This window comes from Penaeus japonicus, unplaced genomic scaffold (assembly GCF_977035675.1).
Source record: "Penaeus japonicus unplaced genomic scaffold, GWHDUDI00000001_assembly GWHDUDI00000040, whole genome shotgun sequence".
In the NCBI taxonomy this organism is placed as follows: domain Eukaryota; kingdom Metazoa; phylum Arthropoda; class Malacostraca; order Decapoda; family Penaeidae; genus Penaeus; species Penaeus japonicus.
The window spans coordinates 12339941-12353505 of NW_028234442.1; the positions used below are offsets into that span (position 1 = coordinate 12339941).

Consider the following 13565-nt stretch of genomic DNA (forward strand, 5'->3'; position numbering starts at 1 on the left):
CTGATGTGCCTTTGAATGTTTGGGGAACCAGCTAAGCTGTGGGCCAGCCATTCATTCAGACACTTATCCTAAGAGAACAGTTTTTTGACACCTGTAACTAAATCAATATTTCTGGATTAAGACAGATACTAATGGATATGTCAAAGAAAGGGCTGTGGAAGTTTTAAGGCTAATGTGTTAGTTAACAAAGATGTTTCTTTGAGCACTCAAACGGTAACTGCAGAATCCACATTCTGTTCCTTTGGTTCCTTTGTATCATTGTTGCCCACACTTTGACTGGTGCATCATAGGTTACCATGGTGGACAGCTATGCCTGATGTGGCTGTTCGAGGTACGGTGTATATCCAACCTTAGGCTGGATGCGGGAACGCCCAACACAGATTAATGAAAGCACAGCACATCCAGTCAGAATCAACTAAAACAAAAGACATTCTACTGGGATAAATATAAGAATGGTACAAAAAGATAAGTACATGAATAGTTGGGTTACTAAAGGAAATGTTGAGAGTGGGAAGGACTGGAAGGCCTTTGTGATGAAGTTAAATGTACCTCACCCTTGCTTGATTTGTTTGTGTGTAAGATGTTTTATAGGAGTTAGCTTTAAAACATTTATGTTATTAACAGTGATCAAACATTTGCTTACATAGTTCTCTTTTTTACAGTTCGAGGATCTCGCCCAGGAAAGAATGTGCAGTTAACCGAGAATGAAATTCGTGGACTCTGCCTCAAGTCCAGAGAAATTTTCCTCTCACAGCCTATCCTTCTGGAATTGGAAGCTCCTCTCAAAATTTGTGGTAAGTGCTCCCGTTGATCTACTCTTTGATGACATGGCTCAGCTGTGTGGATAACAAAAGCGACTACTGGGAGCCAGTTCCCGGTGTGGTTCTCGTGTCATGGAGCTAGAATTGGTATTGGATTTAAGAAAGAAGGCGAAGGTGAATGTATTCTTAATAAATTACTGTGTGGATTAAGCATTTGGGTAAAGAGGATATGAAGCGCTAAGAGGAATGGACAGGTGAACGACAGGGTAGTAGTGTTTATTTCACTCTATAAGGCAAATGATTGTGAATAAAATTAATTCAGGATTAGAATTCTCAGTGTCAAAATGGAGAGAGGAACAAGAACTACAGAGAAACAAACCATTCTCTCTCTCTCTCTCTCTCTCTCTCTCTCTTCACTCCTCTCATCCTCTCCTCGGTCTCTCTCTCTCCCTCTCTTCCTCTCATCTCACTATCTCTCCACTCCCTCCTCTCTCTCTCTCTACTACCTCTCTCCTCATCCTCTCGCCTTCCTCTCTCCTTCCTCTCTCACTTCACTCGGCTCCTTATCTCTCTCTCTTCCTCTTCTCCTTCACGTCTCTTCTCCTCCTCTCTCGCTCTCTCCATCATCTCCCTCTCGCTCTCTCTCTCCTTCCTCTCTCTCATTCTCTCTCTCTCTCTCTCTCTCTCTTCCTCTCTCCTTCTCTCTCTCTCTCTCGGTCTCTTCCTCTCCTTTCTCCTCGCCTCCTTCTCTCTCCTCTCTCCTCTCCTCTCTCCTCTCGCTCTCCTCTCTCTCCATCTCCTCTCTCTCCTCTCTCTCCTCTCCTCTCTCCTATCTCCTTCCTCTCCTTCCCCTTCCCTCACTCTCTCTCTCCTTCACTCCTTACTCTCCTACTCTCTCTCTCTCTCTCTCTCCTTCTCTCCGTACTCTACTCTCTCTCCTCTCCTCTCCCTCTCTATCTCCTCCTCTCTCTCTCTCTCCTCTCTCTCTCCTTCCTCATCTCCTCTCTTCTCTCTCTCTCTCCTTCCTCTCATCTCTCTCTCTCTCCTCACCTCTACTCTCTTCTTCTCTCTCTCCTCTCATCTCTCTCCTCATCTCTTTTCCGTCCGCTCATCTCTCCCTCTCCTCCTCTCTCTCCTCCTCTCAATCTCTCCATCCAATCTCTACTCTCCTCTCTCTCTCTCTCATATCTCCTCTCTCCTCTCTCTCTCTCTCTCTCATCTCTCTCCTTCCTCTCTCTTCTCTCTCCCGCTTCCTCTCCTCCTCTCTCTCTCCGTCTTCTCTCCGCTTCCTCTCTCCTCTCTCTGCTCTCTTCTCCCTTCCTCTCTCCTCTCTCTCAATCTCAGTCCTGTCTCTCTCTCCTGTTCTCTCTCTCTGTCCCCCTTACCTCTCTTCCCCTCTCTCTCCTCTCTCTCCTTGTCCTCTACCTCTCTCTCTCACTCTCTCTCTCTCTCTACCTCTCCTCTCTCTCAACTCCATCTCTCTCTCCTCTCTCATCGACTCTCTCTCTCTCCTCTCTCTCTTCGTCTCACTCTCTTCTCTCTCTGCTCTCTCTCTCTCTCTCTCTCGTACTTCTAACCTTTTCTCTCACGCTCCTCCTTCTCCTCTCTCTCTCCGTCTCCTCTCATTCTCTCTCTCTCTCTCTCTTCTATCCTGTCGCCACTCTCTCCACTCTCTCTCCACTCTCCTCTCTACTATCTGCCTTTTCGTCTTACATTACTCTCTCCTTCTAGCCACTCTCTCATTCACATTCCTCTCTCTACATCACATATACTTCCTTTTACTCTCTCCTCTCCTCCCTCTATATCTTTCTCTTCCTCTCTCCTCTCTCTCCTCTCTCCTCTCTCCGCTCTCCTCTCCTTCTCTTCTCTCTTCCTCTCTCTTCTCTCTTCCTTCTCCCCCCTCTCTCCTCTCCGATTCCCTCACTCTCAAATCTCGTCCTCCTTACTTCTTCTCTCTTCTCTCTCTCTTCCTTCCTTCGCTCTCTCCTCTCTCTCCTCTTCTCTCTCCTCGACATCTCTCTCCTTCTCTCTCTCACTCTCTCTCTTCTCTCCTCTCTCCCCAATCCCTCTCTCCATAACATCTTCTCTCTTCCACTCTCCTCCCACCCTCAGTCCTTACTCTCTCTCTATCTCTCTCTCTCACCTGGCTCTCGGTCTACTCTGCGCGTCTCCTTTTCTCCATTCTCCTCCTCCTCTCTCTCTCCCACTATCTCCTCCTCCTGCCATCGTTCTCACTCTCTCCTCTCTCTCTCTCTTTCTCACTCTCTCCTCTCTCTCTCCCTTCCTCCCCTTTCCTCTCTCCACTCTATCTGTCTCTCTCTTCTCTCACTCTCTCGTCATCTCGCTCTCAACTCTTCTCCTCTCTCTCATCTTTCTCCTCTCGCTCTCTCTCTTTCTCTCTCTCTCTTCTCTCTCTTCCCTTCCGTCTATCTAACCTTAACTTTCTCTCGCTCTCTCTTCCCGTCCTCTATCCTCTCTTCTCCTAAGTTCTCTCTCTAAAATCTCTCCTCTCCTCACTCTCTTCACTCCTCTCTCTTCTCTCTCTCTCTCTCTCTCTCTCTCTCTCTAATTTGTACCTCTCTCCACCGCGACACCGTCAACCCCTGATACACCGGGGCTTAGAATCACACAACTCGTCTGCATGCACACTACCAGGTTCGGATCCCCTCATCTCTCTCATACAACTCTTCTCCTCTCTCCCTCTCCCTCCTCACTCTCCCCCTCTCTCTCTCTCTTCTCCCCCCTCCTCTCTCTCTCTCTCTATCTCTCTCTCTTCTTCGTCTTCCTCTCTCTCTCCCTCTCCTCTTCTCCCTCTCTCTCTCGAGATTCTCCTCTCTCTCTCTCTCCTTCTCTCTCTTCTCCTCTCTCTCTCGACTCTCTCTCTCCTCTCCTCTCTCCCCTCTCCTCCTCTCATCTCTCTCTCTCTCTCTCACTCTCTCCTCCTTCTCTCTCTCTCCTCTCTCTCCTCTCCCCTCTCTCCTCTTCTCTCCTCTCTCTCTGTCTCCTTTCCTCCCTCTCTCTCTCTCTCTCGCTCCTCTCTCCCTTCTCTCTCTCTCCGCTCCTCTCTCCCTTCCCCCTCTCATCTATCTCTCCTCCTTCTCCCTCTTCTCTCTTCCTTCCTCCCCCCTCCTCCTCTCTCTTCTCTCCTCTCTCTTCTTCCCCCTCTCTCTTTTTTTTCTCTCTCTTCCTCTCCTCTCTCTCTCCTCTCTCTCTCTCCTCTCTCTCTCTCCTAATCCCTCTCTCCTTCCTCTCCTCTCTCCTCTCTCTTCTTCCTCTTCTCTCCTCCTCCTTCTCTCTTCTTTCTCCTCTCTCTCTCTCCTCCTCACCTCCTCTCTCTCTCTCTCCTCCTCCTCTCTCTCTCTCTCCTCTCCCTCTCTCCTCTCCCTCCCCTCCTCTCTCCCTCTCTCTCTCTCTCTCTCCTTCTCTCCCTCCCTCTCTCCTCTCTCTTCTCTCCTCTCTCTCTCCTCTCTCCGCTCTCCTCCTCTTCCTTCCTCTCTCTCTCTCTCTCTCTCTCTTCTCTCTCTCCTCCTCTCTCCTCTCTCTCCTCTCTCTCCTCCTCTCCTCTCTCCTTCCTCTCTCTCCCTCCCCTCTCTCCCCCTCTCCCTCCTCTCTCTTCCTCTCTCCTTTCTCTCTCTCTCCTCCCTTCTCTCCCTCTCTCTCTCTCCTCCTCTCTCTCTCTCTCTCTTCCTCTCTCTCTCCTTCCCTCTTGCTTCCTCTCTCTCTCTCTCTTTCTTTCTCCCTCTCTCTCTTCCTCTCTCTCTCTCTCTCCCTCTCTCCTCTCTTCCTCTCTCTCTCTCTCTCTCCTCTCTCTCTCTCTCTCTCTTCCTCTCTCTCCTCTCCTCTCCTCTCTCTCTCCTCTCCTCTCTCCTCTCCTCTCCTCTCCTCTCCTCTCCTCTCCTCTCTCTCTCCTCTCTCTCCTCTCCTCTCCTCTCTCTCTTCTTTCCTCTCTCTCTCTTCTTTCCTCTCTCTCTCTTCTTTCCTCTCTCTCTCTTCTTTCCTCTCTCTCTCTTCTTTCCTCTCTCTCTCTTCTCTCCTCTCTCTCTTCTCTCCTCTCTCCTTCCTCCTCTCTCCTCCTCTCTTCTCTCCTTCCTCCTCTCACTCCTTCTCCTCCTCTCTCTCTCCTCTCTTTTCTCTGCCCCCTTCTCTCCTCTCTCTTCTCTTCCCCCTCTCTCCTCTCTTCTCTCTCCTCTCTCCTTCCTCTCTCTCCCCTCTCTCTCTCTCCTCTCTCTCTCCTCTCCTCTCTCCCTCTCTTCTCTCCTCTTCTCTTCTCTCCTCTCCTCTCTCTCTCCTCTTCTCTCCTCTCCTCTCTCTCTCCTCTTCTCTTCTCTCCTCTTCTCTTCGTTCCTCTCTCTCTCCTCTCTCTCTCCTCTCCTCTCTCTCTCTCTCTCTCTCTCCTCCTCTCTCTCTCTCTCTTCTCTCCCTCTCTCTCTCTCTCTCTCTCTCTCTCTCTCTCTCTCTCTCTCTCTCTCTCTCTCTCTCTCTCTCTCTCTCTCTCTCTCTCTCTCTCTCTCTCTCTCTCTCTCGCTCTCTCTTTCTTATATTTATTATTAGTTGTAATTAATATTTTGATGGTACTAGCAATAGTAATGGTAATATGATATTTCCCTTAAATTCAAGGAATGGGATACACAGGCAAGGCCTGGTATGGTTGCCAATTGACACCTTAATAACTAAGCTTTTTAAAACTTTCTGGATGAAAAATGATAAATAAAACAAGACAGTGGGTACCCCAAGCCTCAGCGGGTTCATGGATTTTATTTTCGTTGTGTATGTGCGCGATACCAGATTCGATTATTTTTTGGCTACGTATTGCACCTAACTTTAACCCAGGCCTATATATTAGCTTATATGTGAAACTTCGTTGTGAGAATAACGCATGGCTGTGTTACAATATATGGAATAACTTATTTTAAATGTCAAACAAATGTGATGGAAATGGCATAGAAAAGCGAGATCTATCGAGTTCTTAAGGTTACATAGGTCTTAAACTTGTGTTGTAATCCCCATTAGTTGTAATGAATATAATTATTATTGCTATACTCCTGCCACGTTTCCGTTTCTCCCACGTTTCCCTCAAATCATCCTCGTCCTAACTACCGTGGTTCTCTTCTCCGAAATGGCAGGATGATAAATATGATATCCTGTCATATCTCGACTAGGAGTCACCTATGCCATTGTTATCAATGTTATTGCGAGAAAGATCATTATCAAAATAATAAGATGAAAATAGGTCTTGGCGATCTGTCTGTCCTTTTATCATCAGCGCCAATACAACTACATTACCGTTGTCTGAGGTGCATACCGGTTAGAGTGAAAGTGTTTATAGGACGAGTAATAACCTAATTCTCTGTCGGAAACGTCATGGTGTGGCGCTCCCTGTCCGTGGCGGCCGTGGCTGGCCGGTGGCTCCGGTGTCACGTGGCTCGAGCACGGGGCGAGCTCACCCGCTCAGGCGATCTCGGGGGGGAAAGTTGGCGACCATTACTTTGGTCCCGGTATGTCAAAACATTTAGGATGCTTCCTTTTGTGCGCGAAGTATTTCGCGCTGGCTACTACTGCTGATACTGTTGCTAGCATAGATAGTTGTGATCCAAATTTGTTTTTGTCTGACCTGGTTTTTGTGCACTCTGTGGGGTGCTCCTCTGTCACCTTTTTGTTAGATTGAAAATGCTTTCGCCCTGAAGCCACGATGGAATTACAAACGAACCAAGTGATAAAGAAGGGGATTACAAAGACGCTAAAGTATCAAATCGGGTTTAAGCTGGGTTTTATCCTGCTAAATGTCGTCCAGCAACGTGTGGGTTCCTCGCTCGTTCGTTTGCTTGTTCCCCAGTCTGTCATTTCTGTTAATGGTTGCACTCTTCCTAGACAACTGCAGTTCATCATTGGTATTGTGTAGCCAGAAGAAATACCACTGCATAGCACACGCGCACACGCACGTGCACATGCATTCACGCACGCATGCGCATATACATGAATGTGCACACGCGCGCGCACATGCATACACGCACACACACACACACACACACACACACACACACACACACACACACACACACACACACACACACACACACATACATACACGCACGCACATACATACACGCACGCACATACATACACGCACGCACATACATACACGCACGCACATACATACACGCACGCACATACATACACGCACGCACATACATACACGCACGCACATACATACACGCACATACATACACGCACATACATACACGCACATACATACACGCACATACATACACGCACATACATACACGCACATACATACACGCACATACATACACGCACACACACACACGCACACACACGCACACACACACACACGCACACACACACACACGCACACACACACACACGCACACACACACACACACGCACACACACACACACGCACACACACACGCACAAGCACACACACACACACACACACACACACACACACACACACACACACACACACACACACACACACACACATATACATACATACATACATACATACATACATACATACATGCACGCGCACATACGTACACGCACACACATACACGCACACACGCATATATGCACACGCACGCACAAAGATAAGCAGATGCACGCATAACTTGCTTTGCTGTCCGCTGTCCCCTTACTTTTTACATGTAACAAACGGCAGCAGCCTTTGGGTTGTTTTGTCAGTAGTAATGGCACAGTGAGGGGCCGTTCCCCAGCTACCGAGGTTGGCAGCTTGTTGCGGCCAGAATAAGCTCCGCCTGGCTGTAAGGGCGCAGTGTTTGGCACTGCCCTCATCTAGGATAGTGGCACCACTGGCAGCCTCATCTAATATAGCAATCCTCCATGCCGGTACATTGCCAATGGTCCATACGACATTGCTGATTTCGAAAAGTTGGTTTCGCGGGTGTGGTTGATACGGGAAGTAAAGATTTACCTACAAAATTATAAAGAACTGTGTGGAAGTAACAAGTTGGATAGTTTGTGGAAGAGCTTGGATTAGGATTCGAATATGAGTGCGAGGGACAGTGACGATTGGTAGGGTAGGCAAAGGGCCATATCACACTAGGGAACATACATTTACTTTCTACAATCTACAACCTTTTCTTCATGCATTGTGTACTCCATATCACACCAGCGCGTACGGTTTAGTTATTTGCAAAAAGGAATGGCTTCCGTCTTTTCCCAATATTTAAATTAGCAATATTTATCGAATTTGTAAGACGATCATAAACGAGAACCATTGGTCTGACTCCAATTCTTCAGATAGTGCACCTAGGCCTAGCAAAATGGGCGATAATCCCTGAGCGGAGCCCATGACTGACTAATGCGTGAAATGAACCAATTTAGTTAATGTTGGTAATCTTTATAATAATCTAGTTAATTTGAAGAACACTCAATGCTTGGATTTGTTCTGCTGTGATTGACTATGTTTATAAACCTGTATAAACTTGGTGATCACGTGACCTACCATCATGTATTGCTATTTAAAACATTCATGGGTAGGAGGCGATGTTTCCTATCGCTGCAGAGGTAGAAATTGTGTTCGTTAATACAAGCTGTGCATGAGAGGTAGATGGAAGGTACATGTATATTCTGGGAAGGGGGTATCATCAATGGAAATGTGATTTCCATACGTAGTCGGTAAGGGAGGGGAGGAAGAGCTGGATCGATCCCTTTACCCACGAGTGGAGAGAGGGAGACAAGAAAACAAATTATACACTTTAAAGAACTGGTGTACTTTCCATTTTTGCCTTTCCTTCTCGAGTCCTAGTAATGGCTCCCCTTGAGCATCCATTTTACTTTGGGCCGTATTCCCCTTTGACCTTGGCCGTGAAGGAAGAACGGGAGGATGGGGTTTGGGCAGAGGATCAATACACGAACGCAACCTCACCGCTGCGCCCCAGCCCCTCTCCCCTCTCCCCTCTCGCCCTCACTTCACCAAGGACGCTTATGTAGGGCCAAGGGATTAGGGGATCGGCGGCCCTTAGTCGTCCGCACACGTCATACTTCGCCATCTTCTCATCACGTCATCGCCAGTAGCTGGTGTGATACCCATGTTAAACCTGAGCTCGTTGGCGCTGCATCGATTTTTCCTTGACGGGTCTCTTGTGCTTCTACTGTCGTTATGTGATCTGTATACATTTACATTTATTTGTATTATTTTTACGCAATTTTGTTGATATTAAAAGGGTGTTGAATATAATTTTCATTATGCGTACGACCCCCCCCCCCACATACACTCACACTCACACACAGACACACACACACACACACACACACACACACACACACACACACACACACACACACACACACACACACACACACACACACACACACACACACACACATATATATATTTATAGTTATAGTTGTATATGTTTATGTATGTGTATACATTTATATATATGTGTATATATTTATACATACATTTATACACATTTACATTTATATAATATAATATAATATAATATGTATTAAGTGACAAAATGTCCTTGTAGAATAAATATTTATATCAAAAGCCATCTTGAATTAGTGTTGTGAAAGGGCGAGCCTGTTTTGAAATACTGTAGGCTTAAATAGTGTCAAGTAATTCTTTGCATTGGGCTACATTTTAAATGGGCACTCTTTCCTTTGCAGGTGATATCCACGGACAGTACTACGATTTGCTACGACTGTTTGAATACGGTGGCTTCCCACCCGAGTCCAACTACCTGTTCTTAGGAGATTACGTCGATCGTGGTAAACAGTCACTGGAAACCATATGTCTCCTCTTGGCCTACAAGATCAAATACCCAGAAAATTTCTTCCTTCTCAGAGGCAACCATGAGTGCGCATCCATCAACAGAATCTATGGTTTCTACGATGAATGTAAGTCATTCCTGTCAAGTTGCTTTTATGCGAAAAAATATAATGGAAGATATGGTAAGGAAAGCGGTGTATCAGAATTTCAAACGTCGCTTTTTTGCAGGCAAGCGGCGGTATAACATCAAACTGTGGAAGACCTTCACAGACTGTTTCAATTGCTTACCTGTCGCGGCCATCGTGGATGAGAAGATCTTCTGCTGCCACGGAGGCTTGAGCCCCGACCTCCAGAGCATGGAACAGATCCGTCGCATTATGAGGCCTACCGACGTGCCAGACCAGGGCTTGTTGTGCGATCTCCTGTGGTCAGATCCAGACAAGGTGCGCCTACCATACTGATTTTTAACGCTAGTTCTAATTTGCTTCAAATTATTCATTAATACCGAGTTGACTCGAATTTACTGTGGCGATAATTGTGAAGATTGTGCAAAGTTTTGGATATAAAGCATTGAACATTTATTTTATTGAGGAAAGCTCATAGTACTACGGCGTTTTTCACAGTGAAATTGGTCTTGTACTTTTTATGAAAACAATGCTAGAACATTATATATTATATTATATTTATCAGGAAGATTATTTTTTTGTTATTAACCCTTTTTCAGGACACAATGGGCTGGGGAGAAAATGACAGAGGTGTATCCTTCACTTTTGGGGCCGAAGTAGTTGCCAAATTCCTTCACAAGCATGACTTTGACCTCATCTGTCGAGCTCACCAGGTAATTGCTCTGATCTATTTTTAATAATACCATTAAGTTGATTTTCTGAAATTACTTAAAAATTATTTTCTGGAGTTCGTACATGACCAAGATGTTTGCTTTCAGGTTGTTGAAGATGGCTACGAGTTCTTTGCCAAACGACAACTAGTAACATTATTCTCAGCACCCAACTACTGTGGAGAATTTGACAATGCAGGTGCAATGATGTCTGTAGATGAGACACTAATGTGTTCCTTCCAGATACTTAAGGTACCGTATTGAATTTTTTCTGAAATGTCCATGCTTACATATATACAGTATTGATTTCATCTAGTAGACCAACGGTGAATTTAATTGGTCGATTACTAACAATCACACCTTTTTATATTAACAGCCAGCAGATAAAAAGAAGTTCCCCTACGGAGGATTGAATACAGGGCGACCCGTAACGCCGCCGCGAGGAGCAGCCAATCAGAAAAACAAGAAGAAATAAAAACTAGTGTTGGTGTCACTGTCTTGGTGTTGGCAAGTCAGTCTGAGGTTGGCCTCTGTTCATCCTTGCCTTAATTTTTGTGTATTTCCATCAGGGGATGTGATTTCAAAAATAATTTTTTTTAACGGGGTTATTTATAATTAACATATTTTATTCCTGGATGAACAAAGGTATTTAGACATTGCCACGCTGGACACAAATCTGTTAATGAAATAATTTTATGGAATTTCAGTTGCTAGATTATCCATGATATTATGTTATATTTATTGGTACATTGGCCCAGGTTCCCTCAGTGAAAAGTTATTTTTCTATTTTCACCTTTTTCATTTATTATTATTAGTTATTTTTAGGGCAAAGTCAAACTTTTGATTTATCCGAAGTAGGTTTTATCAGCAGTATTAATGCTATATATAATGTTTGTCTAACAGTTCCAATTTTTTTTGAAAAATAAAACTTTGTTTGCAACTGTGATTATCGGAATATTAGTTTAATTTTTGTTTATATCTTGGAAGATAAGTTTGACTTGTATTAATATATATATATTTCAGTGTGTAAATAGCCATGGTATTTAACCGCATATAAGCATTTACCATTGTTCTTGTATAAACTTTAGGGCCCAAAGAAGACTCGAGTGAAGCAGCGAGGGGATGATAGTTAGAGAAGCTGCTGGTTAGGTTCATGTACAAATGTCCAGTTGCCGTAGTAGCAGGAGCATCTGGCTTTTGCTATCGCTTGTATAGTCAGAACAAGAGCGCACTGGTGGTGGTATGTCGAGAGCCCAACCCCCAACCTTAAAACCCTACGAGAGAGAAAAAAACCTCCCTCTTTCCCCACACCCGAGGACTTGCATCATACATCCACCAGGGAAACCAAGTATTGGCTAATATATACCCATGTTATATTTGTGGAGTTTGGGCATGGTGTGGAAAGTCCCTTAATGTGCAAAAAGAAATATTTAAAGCAAGTTATATGTACCAAAGCAAATGTAAATTGTGGTTGTTAATTCAATAAAAGCTTTCATCTCGGTAATTTTGTATTACGTGTCAGAGTACAGTGCGGTCTAGACCACACACACTGGGAGCACCATGTACGCCCGTCTCCTCTCGAAACGACACTGGAACAACGCAAAGGCATAAGGAAAGGATGCTGGTGACACTTGCTGCATGCAATGTACCGTATCATTTGGTAAATTTCAAGACGCTCTGGCAGTGACGGGAGCAAATGTGGAACCCCAGGTTGACCCCCCCACTCCACTCCACTCCACTCCCCCCTCCCCCTTCTCGGGTATATTATATTTTTTATCAGAGTGATTAGTTGACTATCACTGTTTTGTGACAAAATCACCATTTTTCAGCACGACGATTTTCTGCCTAGTTAGAAACCCTTGGAGGAGAATAAAGGTAAAAAGAATAGTAACGATGATGCTGAAAACTGGTGGTGTGTTCTGGCGAGGATCATGTCAGTTGTCAGTTTTTTGGTCTCAAGAGAAACTGAATGTGCCTGACATTTCCTTCAATTTCATTATTCATCATTTTGTAATTATTTCTTCTGCTGGCTATCCCATACTTGTAAAGTTTTTACATATTTGAGTGTGCTATGAGGGAATAGCGCACACCTCTGCACTTACGTACTTTACAGTTAGGTTATGAAGTTCACTATTATTAATCATTTGCAATAAAGGTGATGATTACAATTGTTCGGCTCTGGTTTCATGTGGGCAGTGTGCTCTCAACCACACACTTCAATACTTGCCTTTTTATTTTTTCCTCTATTTCATGTTTTTTTTTTTACATGAGCATGGCCACATAATTTGTAAGCTACAGAAATTGCTAGATACTATGACCAAACTGTGGTTTACAAACCACGAGTAAATAAAAATGGAAAAAACGGTACGGATTTGTTTATAAAAGTTCCTGGCAAATATTTTGAGTACTTGTTACGGCTGCTACACGACTGCTACACATTATTGGATAAGAATTCCGTTATGCAAACGAAAGCTCATTATGATCTTAAAATATAAGAAAAAAGGCTGACTTTATTTATATATTAACTCTTGGCAAAGGTAATCATTTAATATTTGTTTACTGAACAATCTTTCCACTCAAAGGTAAGGAATTTGATAGACGGCCAAAAGAAATGGATTTATTGGCGGTTGGTTATATTCCGAGACCAGAATTATTTGGTAAGACCCAAAGCTGAAACGAATTGTGTACTGATGAAAAATACCAAGTGTTGGTGCAGCTATTAACTAACATCAATACCGTGCTACGACAAGGAGATAAAAATTCAATTGAGAACTACTAAATAAAGACTTGCTTAAAGGTGACGGATGAAAAGGGAGTTTTAAAGGAGAAAGCGCAAGACATCGGAACCAAATTCGGAGCATCCAGGGAGAGGTTGGAAATTATAGTCTATATAATAGATATTAAATAAGCTAACTTATGAGTTCTTTATGAAGGTCAGTCACCAACTGAGAGTAAACTTTGATTAGCATCTCCTTTTATCAAATGAACATTGTAGCAAAATTAGCTTTCGGACGTCACAGTAAAAAGACGATGGTGGGAAACTCCGTCTTAAGAAGTCCGTTATATGTGAAATTCTATTCACCGACGGCTATATCAAATAAACGAATCAATAATTAGGAGCACCCAATTAAGAGAAACAGTGGTGTGGTAAATAAAACATTATTTTACTAAAAATTGGGAAAATTCATCACAGATTGAGCCACAC

General features: G+C 44.3%; 1 protein-coding gene across 1 annotated transcript; it reads left to right on the top strand.

Moving 5' to 3' along the window:
* Positions 1 to 662: 662 nt before the first annotated feature.
* Positions 663 to 12580, top strand: LOC122257047 (serine/threonine-protein phosphatase PP1-gamma catalytic subunit B; the record flags this gene model as incomplete). The annotated part of the gene is given in 6 exon segments (XM_086534001.1): positions 663 to 794; positions 9423 to 9653; positions 9754 to 9968; positions 10250 to 10363; positions 10469 to 10612; positions 10737 to 12580. Coding segments are annotated over 6 exon segments (935 nt in total), but the record flags the coding sequence as incomplete, so codon positions are not given.
* Positions 12581 to 13565: the final 985 nt, after the last annotated feature.